Raw genomic sequence first — 18,415 nt, forward strand, 5'->3', positions numbered from 1 at the left:
TCTGATTAATTGGGTGTGAATGATTTGATTTCAGAACAGTGGATTAATTAATTTGCCTTTTAGTCACCTACAGAAGGGCATGCCTGTTATTTGTTTACCCGACATTGAATTTCTGAAAAAACCCTTTATTGGATTTCATAATACAATTACTTTGATTGCAATGTGGTATGAAGCTGTTTTAAATATTGCTGGTTTATTTAACCATCAACCAGCAAATCTATTTTATTTGATGGTCTTGATCGATTATTGTTACTCAAAATGGATATGTTATTCTTTGTTTGAATCAGCCAACACTAAACGTGATCAAATAGTCTGCCTTCTCTGTTGAAGGGTTAGCTAGAGAATTGGTTACAGATAATTGCACTCACTTTGCTTGCAACATTTCTTGGGTCAAGATGATATAGAACACTGCAGGTTGCCCTGTACTGTCCCTCCTCCAGTGGCTTGGTGGAGAGGACTAATCGGTTTTTGAAAGAGAGTATTCTAACAGTCTTAGTGAGTGGGCTCTCTGTGGAGGATTTCTTAAAGCAGAAACACTGTTACCCCACACAGCACTACTAGTAAACCCCCTTCCAAACTACAGAGAGGAAGGAATCCTAGTGCTACTCTATGTCTAGGAAGGTTAAGGGCAAGAAGAGAAACAGAACATTGTGATTCTGCAGATACTGTTGCGAGTGAAAGAGCTCTGTGTAAGTAGCTTCTAGACGTTACTTTGGTAGTCAAAAGGGAGTTCTAAACACTGGATTTAAAGTGGTGGGGGGGTTGATTAAAATCTCCTAACAAAGTTACAAAAGGGGACTCCGACGTTTCTAAACTAGTCCAAGTAATCAGAGTCTGAAAAGGGTATTTGTTAAAATCCGGAAAAGGTTGATGGAATAAAAGAAATACAGTATGGACTACTGATGAACATGCGCAAAGTATTTGCAATTCAAAACACTCTAAAACGCAAGAAGGTTCAGATAGGTTAGTGTGGGGTCATAGACATTCAGTCTTTAGCGATAGACCTGTGACAAGTAGTAACAAAAGCCCTGATAGTAGTAATGACTCATTTCGGATGTAGAGTGCCAGTGGCAATTCATTAGAAAAAAGTGTTTGGATCCTGGGTCCTTGTCTTGCAACTTGCCAAGTCTACATTCTGCAGAGTTTCATATTTACTTTACCAGGGTCTTTAGATGTTTCTCACAGCTCTCAAAGTGGAAAGGTGATTCTTTATCAGTGCCCAGAGTGGCTGTGCAGCTTTCTCACGTGACAAATCAAGAGTCACACTTACAAAGAGATACCAGGGCTTGGCTGGTAAAGCACTGTGTTACTATCTGTGTTAGTTTTGTTTTCGTCATTCTATTATATAAGGAAAGATGGTGTAGCATATGGCTTGTATAGAAATAGCCTTATAAAGGTACAGCTTTGTATTGTATTAGTGTGTTATGGATTTCATAATGCTAGGTATCCTTTTTCCAACACAGTGTCTCATATTATGTCTATCTTGTGGCAGTTGATGAGACACTTTTGCTACAATACTTTCTAGTTATGTGATCATTTTACTTAACTAAATCTTCACAACTTCAGTTTACCAGATTTGTGCGGTTAATGCCAGTACCACTCCTCCTCATGCTGTTTCCTTATTGGTGTCTTGTATATTGATGGTTTTCAAAGGCCTGTGGAAGATGGGAAAATGCTGAATCGGAGATGACCCAAGAGGCTGCCTCTCCTATGAGTCTGAGTCCAGGCCATACACTGGTGTAGTCATAGTTTGCCTGCCAACAGGGAGCCATTGTTAACGTGCCCACAGGTGTCTTGTGCTTTCACAGAGGTGTAATTTGCTCATTAACAACCCAACCCCTCTTCTTCCACCACCAGGTCAGGGCGTTGATCAGTAATTGACAACCCTGCCTCAGTTTCCCCCACCACCATCTTGGGACATTAATCAACAGATCCCGGGGTAGTCAGAGAAGCTGTCTTCTAGAAGATGCACATCACGGAAAGTGCTGGATGGTCCTGGACTATTCCTGTTGGCGCTCCTCAATCCAGTAAAGTATCACAGACTGCAATGTGCTTCAAAGATGGTAGCTAGATCAGTGAAGTGTTGTAACATAGTGCACACGAGATTGGAAATGCAGAGCCTGAAGGTGTACTAAAAGCCTTCTTTTATGAGGACCGGAGATAATTCATGTTTTCCTTTGTTTGGCTCAGACCAAGCCCTGAGAGACATGAGAACACTTTGTATCTAAGCTAATGGGGATGCATTAGAACTGCCTTCCTTTTACTGACTCAGTTGTACACTACTTGTACCCTACTAGCTTAGTTACACCTTTCAGTGCCCTTAAGGACCAACCTTTGGAAGAGTTTGGAAAGGTTGGTGGGGTTGTACATAATATTTTTTTTAAATGTAAAATCCTTGATGCACTGAGAAGGTAGACCCCAGCAAGCAACCTAGGGGTGCCTCGTAGAAAGAGGTGGGTTCTAAAGATTGAAGTCTGAGTTGGCTGCAAAGCGTGTCGAACCTGGTGCTGCCGGAGAAAAGGAAAACCTTGGGACTCCAACAAGTAGGGCTTTGATGCACTCTGGCCTTGAAAGGGCAGGCCCTAGATTTTATTTGTGTTCTGGGAGATTTTGGTGTTTACTATCGATACCATTAGAAGATTCGATAATGTAATTCTGCAAGGCGTGATTGCTGTCTGAATGTGGGTCAGTTTTTTCCTGTTTAAAAATTTAAGTTGGTAGTAGGGACTTTTGAACCTGATGATTTCTGATTTCTGTTTTATATTTAAGCAGACTCAATGGGGGTTTCCTTATGTTGATGAACTGAGAGCAGAATGGTGTGATTGAGTTGCAGGTGAGGAGTACAGCTTTAGTCGTGGGCGCGACATTAGTTTAATCAATAGTTTGAAGTGTAGACTGAGCCCGTTGTTTGAGGTGTTTAGGGGCTATGAAGACCAATGGTGTTCTGTCAGGGTTGAGACAATGCAGTGGACTATTAGAGGATGTAAGGTAGAGATAGCGCCTAGCATGTGTTTCCAATGGTGCACCACCTGAGGAAGAGCAGTGGCCGGACTGTACACCACACCACACCACACCACACCAAACCAAAACTCACCGCCTGAAGAAGACCTATCTCAGCATGAATAATCAATATAGTGACACCAAACACGCCAACGTGTTACATCTATAAAGATTAGAATTGTCTGAAACATAACTTCAAAGCTCCCTAGCATTTATGTGAGGCCAAAAACATTAGTGTTATTAATCTAAAAACCATAATAGAAACATATAATAATTTCACCCAGACTGTCACGTGCACCCCAAAACCCTTCTACATAAAAAAAAAAAAAAGCTATAGCAAAGTCACATGACTGCAAAGTCTGGACATCCAGACTAAAAAAATAGATATCGGGGCAGAAATGGGGAAAGTACCTTCTGTTCAGGCAGAAGCAGGAAGACTGCAGAGCCCTAGGGCGAGGCATCCAGCTGCTTATATATCCTGGACATTATATCTAGTGAAAGCACCTAAAAGGTTGGTCCAGTCTCCAGTATGTGTGCCATATTGTCTAAATGCAGTGGGGTCTTGTTCTCATTTCTACCAGCTCACAGTGCTCTGGAGAAGGTTGGCTTGCTGACCCTCTGGTCAAAAATAAATGTAGCAATGCAAGTCTGGCATATGACCCGAACAGTGGTTGAAAGTGATGACTAGCAATGTATAGGTTTTCAGCCAACCTGTGTCTCTTGTCTCATTAAATATCTCCTGTCCTTTCAGAACATCAGAGGTTTCCTCTAATAATTATCTCTTTGGGTTGCAAGTTTTAAAAGTTCTTCCCTCCGGTGTCATACGGGCAGACACTGAGCACATCTCAGTACTGAGTGTAAAGGGTTCTGTTGCTGTTTCCCTCTCTGCGGCCAAAAGAAAGACTCAGGGCGTATACATTGTTTGAAAAGGGTCGTCAGACGGTCCCCACCTCTGTCACCTGGAGAGGCAGGGCCACTTCTGCAGATGAAGTGATGTGGCATGAATTTTACCACTACAGTATAATCTTTTCGTTGTAATACCGGTTGTCCAAGTGTAACCTGTTCTCGCCTGGTCATGGCATTGGATACAAAAGTGTGTAACAACATGCCTGCTTGTAGCATGATTGTGTCTGTTCAAGTGACTATTTTATTTTATAGTGCAAACATGTCCCAAGGCCTTTACAGAAGCAGCTGGTTACTAAGGCAGGGGGAGATGTGTGACGTGCCCAGAGTCGCATGATGTTGAGCCGAGGGCTCGATTCGAACCTGGTTCCTCAGTTCTGAGGGCGGGAGCTGTGGCCACGAGGACACTTACTCTTCATTTAATTTTTGCCTGAGACCACACATGCGCTATCACTTGTGATGATCTATTTAGTTATTTCTTTAAACTCTTTGAGGCTTTTGGCCTGACCATTATTTACCATTAGTTGGTTTCATTGTCAATCTTATTTTCACTGGGGAGCTTATTGGTGGTCAGCTCCTGTCGACTTTACTTTGTGTCTCTGTGTTTGTTTTCTTCCTAGAGCATGGACTAAGTATTGACGGAATTCTTTATTAGTAGTGTTCTGCACCGCTTGCGCTGGGATTGAGATTTTTTTTTTTTTGCTTTTGCTTGCAAGACAGCTTAAAAACCATCAGAGTTGAAACTCACTCTTTCCGGTATATCAAAGAGCTGGACACAAGCAACTACCAATAATAAAACTTTGTGACTTGCGACCAGTTTCTGAAACATACATTTTGGCTGCCCATTGCTTTAATTAATGATGAAGCTGTCAAAATTTTCCCTTTGTTTAACCCCTTAGCTTCTGGGCTCGCTCCCCCCCCCCCCCAGTGCCGAGCCCTTTGTTAGCTATTTGGAGTAATTCAAGCTTAGGCCACATACCTTTTTGTCCACATAAGCTATCCATTGCAAATTTACATCCTGGGGTTTCTAAAGGTACCCAGAGATTGTGGGTTCCCCTGGAGGAGACTGAGTAAATAGCCAAAATACAGGTAAAATGTGTTTTGGGGGGAAAAATGGGAAAGAAGTGCTGCAGAAGAAAGCATCTGTTTTTCCCTGCAAATATGTTCAACGAAGGATTTGCAATGATAAAAGCACCATCTTCCCAGCTTTGAGGAACAGACCGACTTGAATCAGAAAACCAATTTCTTCAACACAGTTTTGGCGTTTTACTGGGACATACTCCATTTGTATTATTTTTGTGCTTTCAGCCTCCTTCCAGTTAGTGCCAGAAATGGATATGAAACCAATGGTGTATCCTGGACAGCTAAACACTTCTGAAAAGTAGACAAAATTCAGAATTCAGCAAGGGGTCATGTGTTTGGATCCTTCAAGGTTTGCCTACATAAAAGTAACAGTTGAAACAAAAAAGAAATATGGAAATTGAGTTGAAAAAAACAGCCATTTATGTTAGTTTTCTTCTGTGACTTTTTCCAGCTATGGGAGATTTTTGAAAGCAAGATACCGTTACGTCTGCTGGACCCTTCTGGTTGCGGGGATATATAGGGCTTGTACATTCATCAAGAATCCAAGGTACTCTGAGCCAATAAATGAGCTGCACCTTGCAATGGGTTTTCATTGTATAGGGGGTATACAGCAGTTCATTTGGTAAAACCTAGAGTGAAAAATAGATGTCAAGGAAACCTATGTATTTCTGAAATGGGTGCATGATATGGAGGTTAGAACTAGTGGTTGTTTGCACATCTCTGAAATCGGGGGTACCCATACCAGCATGTGAATTACAGTGCATTTCTCAAAATTACTTCTTTTTTACACACTGTCTTGTATTTGAAAGGCACAAATGTGGAGAAAGACAACTGGCAATAACACTTTCTCTTCTATTCTGTGTTCCTCCAAGTCTCCCGTGTGGGTAGGCCTAGTGCCCGCAACAGGAAATGCCCCAAAACACTACAGGGACACATCACATTTTTCCAGTGAAAACGGACCGTTTTTTTGCAAAGTGCCTAGCTGTGGATTTTGTGCTCTTTCTCAGCTGGCACATAGGGAAACCTAGCAAACCTATACATTTTTAAAAACTAAACACCTAGGAGAATCCAGAATGGGGTGACTTGTGTGGCTCTCACCAGGTTCGGTCCCCCAGAGTCCTTAGCAAACCTCAAATTTTGGCTTACAAAAACACTTTTTCTGCACATTTCGGTGATGGAAAGTTCTAGAATCTGAGGGGAGCCACAAACTTCCTTCCAACTAGCATTCCCCCAGATTCCCCAATAAAAATATTACCTCACTTGTGTGGCTAGGCCAAGTACACGCGACGGGGAGGGTCCCAAAACCTATTGTGGCAATAATGATAACTAAGGTGAGTGTACTAATTAGTCCTGGGATCGGGAACCATTTAGTAAAACCTATCAAAGCCAGACATTTCTGAAAAGTAGACCTCAAGGGGAGTCCAGGGAGGTATCGCATTTGAGAATTCCCCAAAGTTTTATTCCCCAGAATACCTTGCAAATGTAAACTTTTGAATAAAAACACTATTTTTCCTTGCATTTCTGAGACATAAACTACAGGAATATGCAAGGATCCACAAACTGCTTACCACCCAGCGTTCCCTGACTTGTACTGTTAAAAACGCTACCCACTGGTGTGCCTGGGCTTAGTGCCTGTGACAGGAATGGATCACACAACGGTCAATGGTAGTCCTTTACATGAGGGCTACTGTTGACCCTGGGGTGATCCATTCCTGATGCAGGCACTAAGCACAGGCATACAAGTATGAGCGCATTTTTATCAGGACAGGTGAGGAAATGCTGGGTGTTAGGAATTTCGTGGATTCCTGCATATTCCTGTAGTTTGCATGCCAGAAATGCAATGAAAAATAGAGCTTTTTTTCAACATTTCGCGTTTGCAGGGTAGTCTGGTTAAGAAAACTTTGGGTAATCCACACAAGCCGCACCTCTGTGGACTCCCCCAGGTGTCTAGTTTTTCGAAATGCCTGGGTTTGGTAGGTTTCCCTATTTGGCTGCTGATCCCAGAACCAAAAACAGAATGTATGATGGAACAACGGATGTGATAACCATGCATGCCTGACCAGCGCGGTCGGAACAACAACCAGGTTTCTCATTGTAAAAGCATGCCTAGTAAAGGCATGTGTGGGAACCTCATGCGTGGTTCTAGCATGCCACCCCACCTGCCCTAAGCCCCAGAAGTACCCCACTCCTAATACTAAAAATACCCCACCCCTGCCCCTAAAACAAAAGTACCCCAGCACCCCCCACCCACCCTCTGCCTAAAACATTCCCCGACACCCCCCACCCACCCTGAAACAACCAAGCCCCCCAACTCACCCCCTAAAAGACTACTCTGACCCCCACCCCTAAAATCAAAACTACCCCGACCCCCCACCCCAAAAACAAAACTACCCCGACCCCCACCCCTGTCCCTAAAAACCAAACTACCCCGACCCCCTCCCCTGCCCCTAAAAACCAAACTACCCTCATCCCCCACTCATAAAAACAAAACTACTCCGGCTTACCCACAGAATGAAAACTACCCCACCTTCCACAACAAAACTACCTCGCCCCTAAAAAGCAAGCTACCCCGACCTTCCCCACCCCTAAAAACAAAACTACCTCGCCCCCACCCCCAAAAACAAAATTTCCCTGCCCCTAAAAGCAGGACTACCCCACCCCCAAAAACAGAACTACCCCGATCCACCACCCTTAAAACCCAAAACTACCTGACCCCCCCACCCCTGCCCCTAAAAACCAAACTACACTGATACCCCGCCCGCAAAACCAAAACTGCCCCACCCCTAAAAACTACCCCTAACCCCACTTATCTGACCACGTCCTCTCCCGATCCACTCTGCCTTTTTCTCTGCCTTAACCACGCATATGCGTTGTTCAGCACATGCGTGGTTAAGGCAGACACAAAGGCAGTCGTTGTTCCCGCAAGCGTGGTTACGCTTGTGTTGTTCATGCCATTGTTCTTCCGGAGTCGTCGTTGAGGACGTTTGCCCCATAAACGCAGGTGCCCACCTTACAAAAACAGATTGATTTGCGATAGAGAGTTTTGATGTCTCCACAATACGGGTTGGGCCCTTCCCTTTTGCGGCTCTGTGCGGAGATGGAGGCTACCCAAACCCTGCAAGTAGTTGTGCAGGACTACAAGGTCGGTTTCTGCTGCAACCCCATTTTGAGCATAAAGCCCAAGACCATCTTCATTTCTGCCAGTGAAATGGGAGACCACTGGCAAGCACTAGAACACAGCCCTAGAGTGCCGCCATGCTCCCTCAGAAATTTTTCTGCACACAAATCTGTCTACTGCACAATTTGCTGAAGGAAGTCAACATTCAAAAAGAGATGGACGTATTCGACTGGCAAAACGTTGGCTGTATCGACTTTGCATCCAGCGCCATCAGTACGAGGGCCGCACCCCCGATGACATCCCTGGTGTCCATTGGTGTTTCTTGGCTGCGATCTGTGACCAGGAAACACTTTCAGGAAGGTCTTGTTTAAAAGGGGAGAACCTCCCCTTTCTAACGAGGCCTTCCTGGAAGGTGGTGAGGCCTTACCTGCTGCTTCCTGCTCTGGTGGAGAAAACAAACTGTGACATCAGCGCGCCTCGCTGGGAGGGGGATATGCCGGGAGACACGGAAACTCTTCTGTGTCTCCCTAGGGGTTTTTAAATAAAAAGTAATCCTCCGGTACTTTGCACCAGAGGATTTTTAAAACCCCTCCTTGGTGTCGGCCATTGTTGTGGCCCACACCAGGGAGGGTATGCGTGTGTCAGCCTTTGGCCTTTCACTTGCTGCTATTTCACATTTACATATTTGTTGGTTTCCTCTTTTAGAATTTAGAGGATGTTTTGTTCATCCTCAAACAAGCAGTGATTTCAAAAAGTTTGTTTCATCTTTAGTTTATCCCACCTTAACCCCGAAAATCACCCTTACCTCACTTTACCTCTTGCCATCCCTGAACTGTAAGTTCAACCTTACCCCTTTTACTTCTACCTACCCCTGGGTCCTCATGTTACCCTGACCTCCCTTTCCCTCTATTTATCCCTAACCCCTAAAAGTAACGTACAAAAATATATTAGTTAAAAAAATACCTGCTTAGTAAAGGCCCTAGATGGTAAAGACTGCATGGGAATGGCTGTGTGACAAAGGCAGTTTCCCTTCAGGCTGATTACATCCCCGTCCCTTTCTTTAACACTCTCCTGCCTTCACTCTATCGCCCCTAAATGCTTGGAAGCGCTGCTGGTTGTTTTTTCTGCCATTCAGTAGGTTGGCAGTTTGCCCCCTTGGTCACTGTACTTTAAATCTCTCCTGAGACCGCGCAGGCCCTGTTCGCTGTGGGACATTTTGTTTACTTACAGGGGGGCTTCGAGCCCACCCATTGCTTACCATCGGTTGGCTTTATCATCACTCTCATTTCTTTGCTTCTCTTTAGCCAACGAGAGCTGGCTTCACTTCCTTTTCAGGTGTTTGTCGTTGCCCTGGAGCGTGGCCCAAGCGCTGCTCCATTGCCCAAGCGCTGCTCCATTACCCAGTGTCCTTCCACTGTTCGCCACTTTCAAAGGTACTTTTTCCCTTTTGCTTACACTCCCCATTGTTGCTGCCCTGCCTACCACCATCCTCCTGTGCTGTTGCTTGTTCAGTCCACCCCCACCATTCCCCTGTTGCTGTTTGCCCCATCCACCCTCTTCCCCTTCGTTGCTTGGCCCGCTTGGCCTCCCAGAAAAAAAGCCCCCAAAGTCACGCCATGGGTTTCAAGATGCTTTAAAGATGTAGATGGTGCTGCTTTCCCTGCTCTATGTGGCCTTTTTGTCTTCATGCAGGGGCACACGGGGAACTTCAGCTTGGATGTAAGATAATTCAACTTTTTTTGTGAAGACGGAGAATAATCCCATATTAAGAAAGCGGGTCACTGCATCCGTGGTCAGCGCTGGCCATTTCATATTTTTTCCCTTTAACTTTCAGCCTTGCTACTGTACAGCATGACTAAAAGAAATTAACAAAGTCAATAGCTCCCTCCTAAACAAGACATATGTATATTATACTGATAATGAGTCTTCATACCCAGACACAGCTTATTGTAATGTCTTCTTTGCTGCTGTGAACCTGTTATCTACAATATTATTAATGTTACTATTGTCAGTTTATACAGTACACGTTTTATCGACTTTGTAAGAATGAAGTTTGAGGTGGACCTACCAGATTTTCATGCCTATGACCGGGAGCTCAAATGAAGAGATTTGCAACTGGTGCTCAACGCTTGTCCTTTGCGAAATTGTACCCAAGTACTTTTGTGGGAATGTGTGAAGAATACATCTGGTTCTTTCTCGAGAAGTAGAAGTAACTTGGCAGATCCCCGGACTACAGTCGTTGCACAATCCAGAGCTGTTCCTGGGTTCCAAGAGTGGGAAGTCCCCTCTACCTGCCACCTTGGTTCTGGGTGTTTTATTTGTTTTCACACCCCCGGGAATGCAGACATTTCAGTAGCTTCAGTTTCTCATTTGGATGGATTTTCAGTATAAATTGACGAGGGGCCTTAGAGCGTACATACATGCACTGAAAGTAACTGACTCACGTTACTTTTAAGACAGTTGTTTGTATAAACCAATGTATTAGTTGTATTTATTTTTTATTTCCACCGGGCTGAAGACGCAAAGGAACGTTAGGTGGCACAAGCAAGTGACCTGTGAGCTGCAGCGCCGGTCACAGCCTTTTACCTATGAGGCAAGAAAATAAAGGGACGATTAGTGGTGAAAATAAATGTTTCAAGAACTTGAGGCTCAGGATCTGTGCTCTGTAATCCAAGAAAAACCACCACTGCCAGAAATCCAAAGCATGCTCTCTGCCAGCGGGCTTCTCTCAACATCCGACGAAGAGCATGCGTGTCATTTAAATACCCCGTTGGTTGTGTGTTTTTCAAGTTGCTATGCTTCAGATTCTATTTTTTTTGTGCTCGTCTTCTGTTTAAAACTTTGAAAAATGGATGAAAAAACAAGGTTGACGAAGATAATGTAGGCAATACTGAAGCGAGTGCTTGGTCTAGCGACCCGTTGCCTTCCCTGCCTGTGGTAAGCGCTATGTAGCGCTGCATGGAGACCGTCGTGGATGGGTGTATTGTGTGCAGACAGGGACCTCAGAAGTTGGCAATAAGATGTGTCTTCTAGTAAGTCGGAGAGTAGCTCTGGGTAGCGCTACTTCACCGCCTAGGAAGGAGAGCACCGAAAGGGACTGTTACGGCCAGAGCTCTCCACTTTGGACCTGGGGAACCAGGGGCCCGATGTACAATTTTCCAGTCGCAATCAGCCCATCGGCCCGTTTGCGACTGGGAAAATGCTTTTTCTAATGTACAAAATGTGTTTTGGTTTTGTGTTTCAGTATTTGGAAGGATTGTGTTTAGGGCGTCCCTTGTAAATACCGAATTGGTATGTTATGGATTACTGTTTTGCCACTGACTTCCAGATTTCCGGTAACTGTTTAAAACTGGTGTTGACACATTCTCAAAGCGGAAAATGTCCCCGAGGGACCCCTTCCCCTCTGAGAATGTGATTAATAATATTTTTGAGAGCAGGCTGTTGTCCCACGCACCCCTGCCTACTCTTAAAAAATGAAGCAGCAAACTTTAATTTTTTCTTTTTAAGTGCATTTCCTTAAAGGAAAATGGGCTATGTTAAAAAAAATAAAAATAGAGTACTTTATTAATAAGCAATCTCAGACATGGTGGTCTTCTGACCTCAGCAGGCCACCATCCATGTGATGGATGTAATTCCTAATGGGTCAGAAATTGCGACCTACCTCATTAATATGCATGAGCTACGTCTATTTGCTACCCTCTAGGAATCGCTAATGAGCTTCATACATTAGGGATACCAATTTCCTAATTGTGATTCTGAGAGAGTCGCAATTAGGAAATCGGTATTCCTAATGTAAGTATATCTAGCCCCAGGCTCGAGTCCCGGTGTTGGGTCAGCATACTGTGATTCTGGGCAAATCACTTACCCTCCCAGTGCCAAAACAGAAATGAATCTGGTCTTATGTAATGTAACCGGTGCTCATGTAAAGCCCTCCAGTGTCCTTGGGCCAAGTTGGCGCCATATAAAACTGCTTGCCTTTGGGCAAGGGCAAAGGGAAGTGGGTCAAAAAGCAGCTCCTTGACTAGTACGTAGGTTCTGCTCTCCTTTGGGGAGCTGATGTACCTGCACATAGAGGCCATAAGAACATGCTAACCACTGATAGGCTCTAATTTGGGTAGAAGTAGAGGCCGGTTGTCAGCCAAACCTTTGGTCTGTAGCTAAGACACTGCACTTTTCCAAAAACCGAGCCGAGGATCTCTCAGAAGTCCTGAGGTTTGCAACAAATGTTCAGGCTGCTCTAATGCGCTCTAAGGTTTTACCGAGGTAGTTCCAGTGCTTAAAATGGGAAAATAGAAGTGTTTCTGAGAAGTGCCGGTACTCTCCAATTAAAGGTGTTACCTTTTAATTGAGAAGTGCCGGTACTCTCCCTTTCAAAATAAAAAGTGCTGGTACTCAGTACCGGACAGTACCGACCCATTCAAAGCACTGGGTCGTTCGTAGTTTTTGTCCCAGTCTCCTGTGTGTGTGCTCGACATAAACACCCTGAAAACATGGGAAGGAACTTCCAAACAAGGTCTGTGGGCAGATAGTTTGGGTCCAGCCTCCTACCCGACCATGTCAGGTGTTTGGACATGAAGATGGGTGGTGCCATTCTGTCTGAACCAGCCAAAAATATGGGCCAGCTGTGAGCCGAGAAAGGGTGGTTGCTATGCCTCTAGACCTCTTTCATTTATGATTACATTACCGACGTGTTGTACCAGACACTCGAGAACTGTGAGCAAAAGATGCCTCTGCTATAGAGACTGCTTCAGTCCTCGAGCCGATACCACTATTGGTTGAAATCATGTGTGTATGCAGTTGTATGCTAGAATATCGTAATCAGAAATATCATCTGACATGAGTCTTCTGTACTAAATATCGTTTTAAAGGATATGGGGTTTACATTTTCCATTAACTGCAGTAGGGTGATATTTTTGTAAAAGATATTTAGCGCACAATACTTATCATAGAACATTCGGACTGCAGTGGTCTGGTAGCACACCCTCCCCGATGAGATCCAGTGACTGCGCATGTTCTTCTCTGAACCCACGTGCCTTCTCTATATGGTGTAATTAGATGTTGTGGGGTGCACTGCGAGCCTCTCATAACCTTCTCTTTCTGTTCTTCTAGGCGCTGCATCAGCTGTACTACGACCCCAACATCGAGAACAAGAACATGGCCCAGAAGTGGTTGATGCAGGCGCAGGTCTCCCCGCAGGCATGGCAGTTCAGTTGGCTCCTGCTCAGCTCAGATCGTGTCCCCGAGATCCAGTACTTTGGTGCCAGTGCCCTCCATATAAAGATCTCCCGCTACTGGAATGATATCCCTGCAGACCAGTACGAGGGCCTCAAGTCACAGCTCTTTAGCCAGATCACGCACTTTGCCAGCGGCTCCAAGATTGTTCTGACTCGGCTGTGTGTGGCACTCGCCTCCCTGGCACTGAGCATGATGCCTGACGCCTGGCCCTGCGCGGTTTCGGACATGGTGCGCATGTTCCAGGCTGGAGACTCCAATGTTGATGGCCAGGCGCGTTGCCTGGCACTCTTGGAACTGTTGACCGTGCTGCCCGAGGAGTTCCAGACCAGCCGCCTGCCCCAGTACAGGAAGGGGCAGGTGCGCAGCGCCCTGGCACAGGAGTGTGGTTGCGTCTTCCCTCTTCTTCAGCAGCTGCTGCAGCAGCAGGACTCGCCTGGGTACATCAAACAGAAGGTTCTCAAGTGCTTCTCCAGCTGGGTGCAGCTGGAGATACCCCTCATCGACTGCGAGAGCATCATGGAGGTGGCCTTTGCATCCTTGCGGGACCCTGAGCTCTTTGACACCTCTGTGGAGGCCATAGTCAACACCATCTCCCAGCCTGATGCCCAGAGGTAGGCACACTCACTTTTATTTCTTCAGTGTCGCCCTCCTCCTTGGGTTGTGTTGACATATTGTGTGCTTTATGTAAAATTGTCTAAGCCAGAAACATCTATGTGTCAAGGCTTGTTCTTTTGCTGTGGACACTGACTGATCTGTTTATTGTTAGGAAATATTGAGGGTCATCACAAAAATTAAGTTATTAAAATTGTCCACATCTAGTAGTTTTCTAGTCTAGTTTTTGTCTTGCTTTCAGCAGCCAGTTATTCTTGGGAGGCCACTGCCTGGACCATATTTTTGTTTAGGCATCTGCTTGTTTCTAGTAGTAGTTTGAAGCGGGTGCTAGCTCTGGGATTTAGGTTTGCATAGAGTCCATGTATTAATTGTGCTTGAGGAGCACCTCTTGAATGTTAAGTCTTGCCTTTACTGGAGGACTGAGTAGCTTTGACTAGAGTCCTGTAAATCTTTCCTTCACTGGTGGGCAGGGTAGCTTTGATTAAAGGTCTGTAAGTCTTTACTGGTGGCAGAGTAACTGTGACTAGAGGTCTGTTACATTTAACTTTTGGGGGGAGTAGATTTGACTACAGGCCTTTAAGTCTTTCCTTTACTGGTGGGCGAAGTAGCTTTGAGTAGAGATCTGTAAGTCTTTCCTTTACTGTTGGCAGAGTAGCATTGACCAGGGCCCTGTAAGTCTTTCCTTTACTGGGGGCTGAGTAGCTTTGAATAGGGTCCTGTAATATTTTCCATTACTGTTGGGTAGAGCAAATTTGACTAGAGGTCTGTACTTTTTGCCTTTAGTGGTGGGCAGAGTAGCTTTAAGTAGAGGCCTGTAAGTCTTTACTGGTGGGTAGAGTAGCTCTGAGTAGAGGCGTGTAAGTCTTTCCTTTTTTGGTGGGCAGAGTAACTTTGACTAGAGGTCTGTAAGTCTAACCTTTAGTGATGGGCGGAGTAGCTTTGAGTAGAGGTCTGTTAGTCTTTTCCCTACTGGTGGGCAGAGTAACTTTGACTATAGGCCTTTCCCCAGCACATCTAGAAGTAACTGTGGACTACTTTAATGAACAAATGGACTTGTATAGCTGCGCTTTGTGAACTGCATCTTCATGTCCTGATTGTGTTCCTGCTGCAGATTAATTGCTGTCTGTAGGAAGGCTCTATAAATAGGGGTGTATTCTCAGCCTCCTCTGTCACTTAAGAATGCTGCTGTAGGTAATGTGGTAGAATTATTCTGGCAGCCACAATGTCACCACTGTTTTGTTTATTATTCGCCGTGTTCTTAAATTCTTATCAGCCTCTGTGCACCAAGACTGAGTTTACTCTGAGTGTTTTCACATTGTTTTGAAACATAAATAAGTGTTTAAAGTTGGGTGTATAGAAAAAGTTGGACTCACCAGGGTCCATACCCAGTTCCAAACGTCAAATAGTCCATCTTCACCATGCACATCTGAATTTTTTTACCATGCAGCATGCCTATACCTTCCTGATGAACTGTGATGTTTGGTCCAAGAGGCCTGGTAGAACCCAGTGATCCCTGTAATCTTCCATGCCAGGAGGTGGAAAGTTGTTGCCATCAGTGATTAGTGACTGAGCATTAGAGGACTCGTCAAAAGGTTCTAAATGTGGAGAAGAAAGTTGGACAATCCAAAAAAGTTCAGAACTGGAAACCTCACTTGAGATCTCCACTGAAAAATGGGGTGATGAAAACCAGACCTGCAAACTTGAGATGTCACCAATGTCATTATACCACATGATGGAAAATCATTGTTGCAGCATATCCTCCACTCCTAAATAACTGCTTCTGCCCCTAGATCTGGCCTCCATCTGATATATCTTGGGAGCTGGTAATCCATCCAGCATGCAAGGAAGTCTGTTTCGCATCGGCCCCCATCTTAGCATAAATGTCAGCAAGATTTCTGGTTTCCACTTTCACATGCTGGAATCCTGGAGCTGTCTGGAATGCTTATCTGCCACCTCGCTCTGAGACAAGGAAGGTGCTCCACTGTTACTGCCATTTGGTTTTCCAGACAAATGTGCCTTGGTCGTCTTTTTCAGTGCTTTTTGTCTGTTCCCATCTAAAGGATTTATGTACCGTACCTCTGAAAAGTTGTTTCTCTTCAGCAGAACACAGCACACCATCCAATCCTTGGTCATGTACCTGACCATTAAAGAGCCTGCAAGCAATCCAGGCAGTTTATATGCTATTTTTCATTCTTCTTTAGACTAATTTCCTCCTGTAGACAATACTCTGCATCTGCCCCCCACACCCTAGTCTGCTACTGTCTGACTCAGTCAGATCCAGGGTCGGCTCAAAGATTATTCCCCCATAAAATGCCTCTATATGATCCAGTCATAACTGGTCTCCTTCCTGGCTTGCTTTGTAATATCCATGGCTTCTGAACAAGTCAGTTCCCTCCTTAGGTGCAATGCCTTCAATCTCTGGAGGGCTTTGTAATGGAGCAGGCAGCTGGAAGATGGCTTGAATGTGTGATGTAAGCAGACCTAAGAGTCATGCCAACTGTTTCCTAACCTTTGTCCGTGATCTCCTCAGATCCTTGTGGATGCAAACTACCTTCTTATGTGGAAGTCACAGTATTGTCTCCACCAGATCAAACACAAACTGTTCCTCGTTGACTACAAACCCTATTTCCTGTAGCAGAGAGACTGCAAATAGCAGATGGTGTTGAAGTTAGTTTGGACCTTGATTCATCAGTAGGATGCCATCCAGGTAGGCAAGTGGTCTTCTCCCCTTGGCCTATAGACACCCCGCTGCCAGCCTGAGCACTTTCGCAAAGCATCAAGGTGCCTGACATAGGCCAAACGGAAAGGCCATCAACTCTTAGACTTGGGACCGCCAGCTGAATTGGGGGGGGACTTGTAATGTGGGTGGAAATTGGAAATTACCAAGTAGGCATCCTTCAGATCAAGATGCACCAACAGATCCTGAGTCTAAGACTATCCCTAAGAAGATGGATACTGTCAATCTTAACGTGGTGGTACATCAGCCTCTTGCTGAGTTCTCTGACATTTATACCTTTCCTTTCTTCTCCATTAGGAAGTTGTTGCTCGCTGAGCCTCTAAGATGAAGAGCTGTACAACTTATGACCCCTTTCGCTTTTAAGGCAGCCACGTCTTGGTTTATTAGTAGTTTCTCCTGTGCTGAAACAATAGGAAACAATTTCCTCCATTGCTTCGGTGAGCTATAGAGCTCTGTTTGGAAGACCCTAACCGACTGGAGAAATCGTGCTTCACTTGACACCTCCTGCCACCTGAGGGCAGGTTTCACTAGGTTTCTCCTATGTTTTGGGGGGAAGAATGTTTAAGACTTAACAGATTGTCCAATTGATGTATTAGTAGCTCCTCTGTAGGGTGTTCTGCATCCATAGCCCCATCTTGCTCCTCTCAAGAGAAAGTAATTGTTGAAGTGTCCTTGGTATTGCCTCAGCCCCATTTTGACACTTTTCTTTGCTAAGGGGCTTTGGTAGGAGAAGCTCCTGCCTTATCCAGCCCCCAAAAAAATCTTTGCCCAACAAAAAATCTTTTTGATGGATGCCTGCACTTTTATCCAGGGAGGTGAAAGTTGACAAGAATTACAGCACTCCCTCAGGGCTCATTTAACCACGAGGTTGAGTCCGCCCAGGTGGTATTATCCTACCTGGGTGGAGATAGGTGGTCAAATGATGAAATATGACACTATAATGTGTGAGATCACCTATTCCGTAAGGAAGAACCCCTCTAATAGGTCCCCAAGACACGGCTATCACAATCATACTTCATTTCTAACTAGATCACGGAAAAGAGTGATCTTATCACAAGTTGAACAGGCTCTGTCGGTTCGTTCACTAGATTTCCCCCCCATATCATTTGTGTATATGGCGTTTGATTTTGGGAGGTATTATGGGGGCTGGAACCTTCCTTGTGTCTGTCTCTCTCTCTCTCTCTCTCTCTCTCTCTCTCTCTCTCTCTCTCTCTCTCTCTCTCTCTCTCTCTCTCTCTCTCTCTCTCTCTCTCTCTCTGTGTAAAACATGTCCAAACATTCATCTGGGCAGGTGTGCCGTGAATGGTCTATCCCCTTTTGCATGTCCTTGACTAATTTTGCCAGGAACGTGGTCATTGGGCCAACTACTTCCAGAGTTTGCACTACCTGGCCCTCCTGAATAGGGTGTGAGCATTCTGCCTTTCGATGACTGCAGATGACCTTGTCCAGCGATTTTCCTAGACAGCCTGACACATACTGGGCTAACCTCTTGGCAGGTACCCACTCTCTGGAATGAGAATGATGTATTTTCTTAGGACCCTGTTTGTCCAAAGTTGTCCTATCATCCTGCTGGCCCTCACCTGCCCTGTGGCATTAAGGCTTGCTTGCATCATAATCGCAGTCCGAGTTCCCCTGGGAAGCTTCCCCATATACCTCCTTTTCTAGTGAGACTGTCTCTTGTGGTGGTGCAAATTTTGGCACGACTAAATTGCTGCAGCCCTGATGCA

General features: G+C 45.1%; 1 protein-coding gene across 1 annotated transcript in view; it reads left to right on the forward strand.

Annotated features, from left to right (window-relative positions):
* Positions 1–18,415, forward strand: part of IPO13 (importin 13) — a 370,551-nt gene that overhangs the window by 116,882 nt on the left and 235,254 nt on the right. Inside the window, exon 2 of the mRNA XM_069227822.1 lies at positions 13,214–13,950. Coding sequence (XP_069083923.1) covers positions 13,214–13,950 — 737 coding nt within the window. The remainder of the gene's footprint in view (positions 1–13,213; positions 13,951–18,415) is intronic.

Source organism: Pleurodeles waltl, chromosome 4_1 (assembly GCF_031143425.1).
Source record: "Pleurodeles waltl isolate 20211129_DDA chromosome 4_1, aPleWal1.hap1.20221129, whole genome shotgun sequence".
Lineage (NCBI taxonomy): Eukaryota > Metazoa > Chordata > Amphibia > Caudata > Salamandridae > Pleurodeles > Pleurodeles waltl.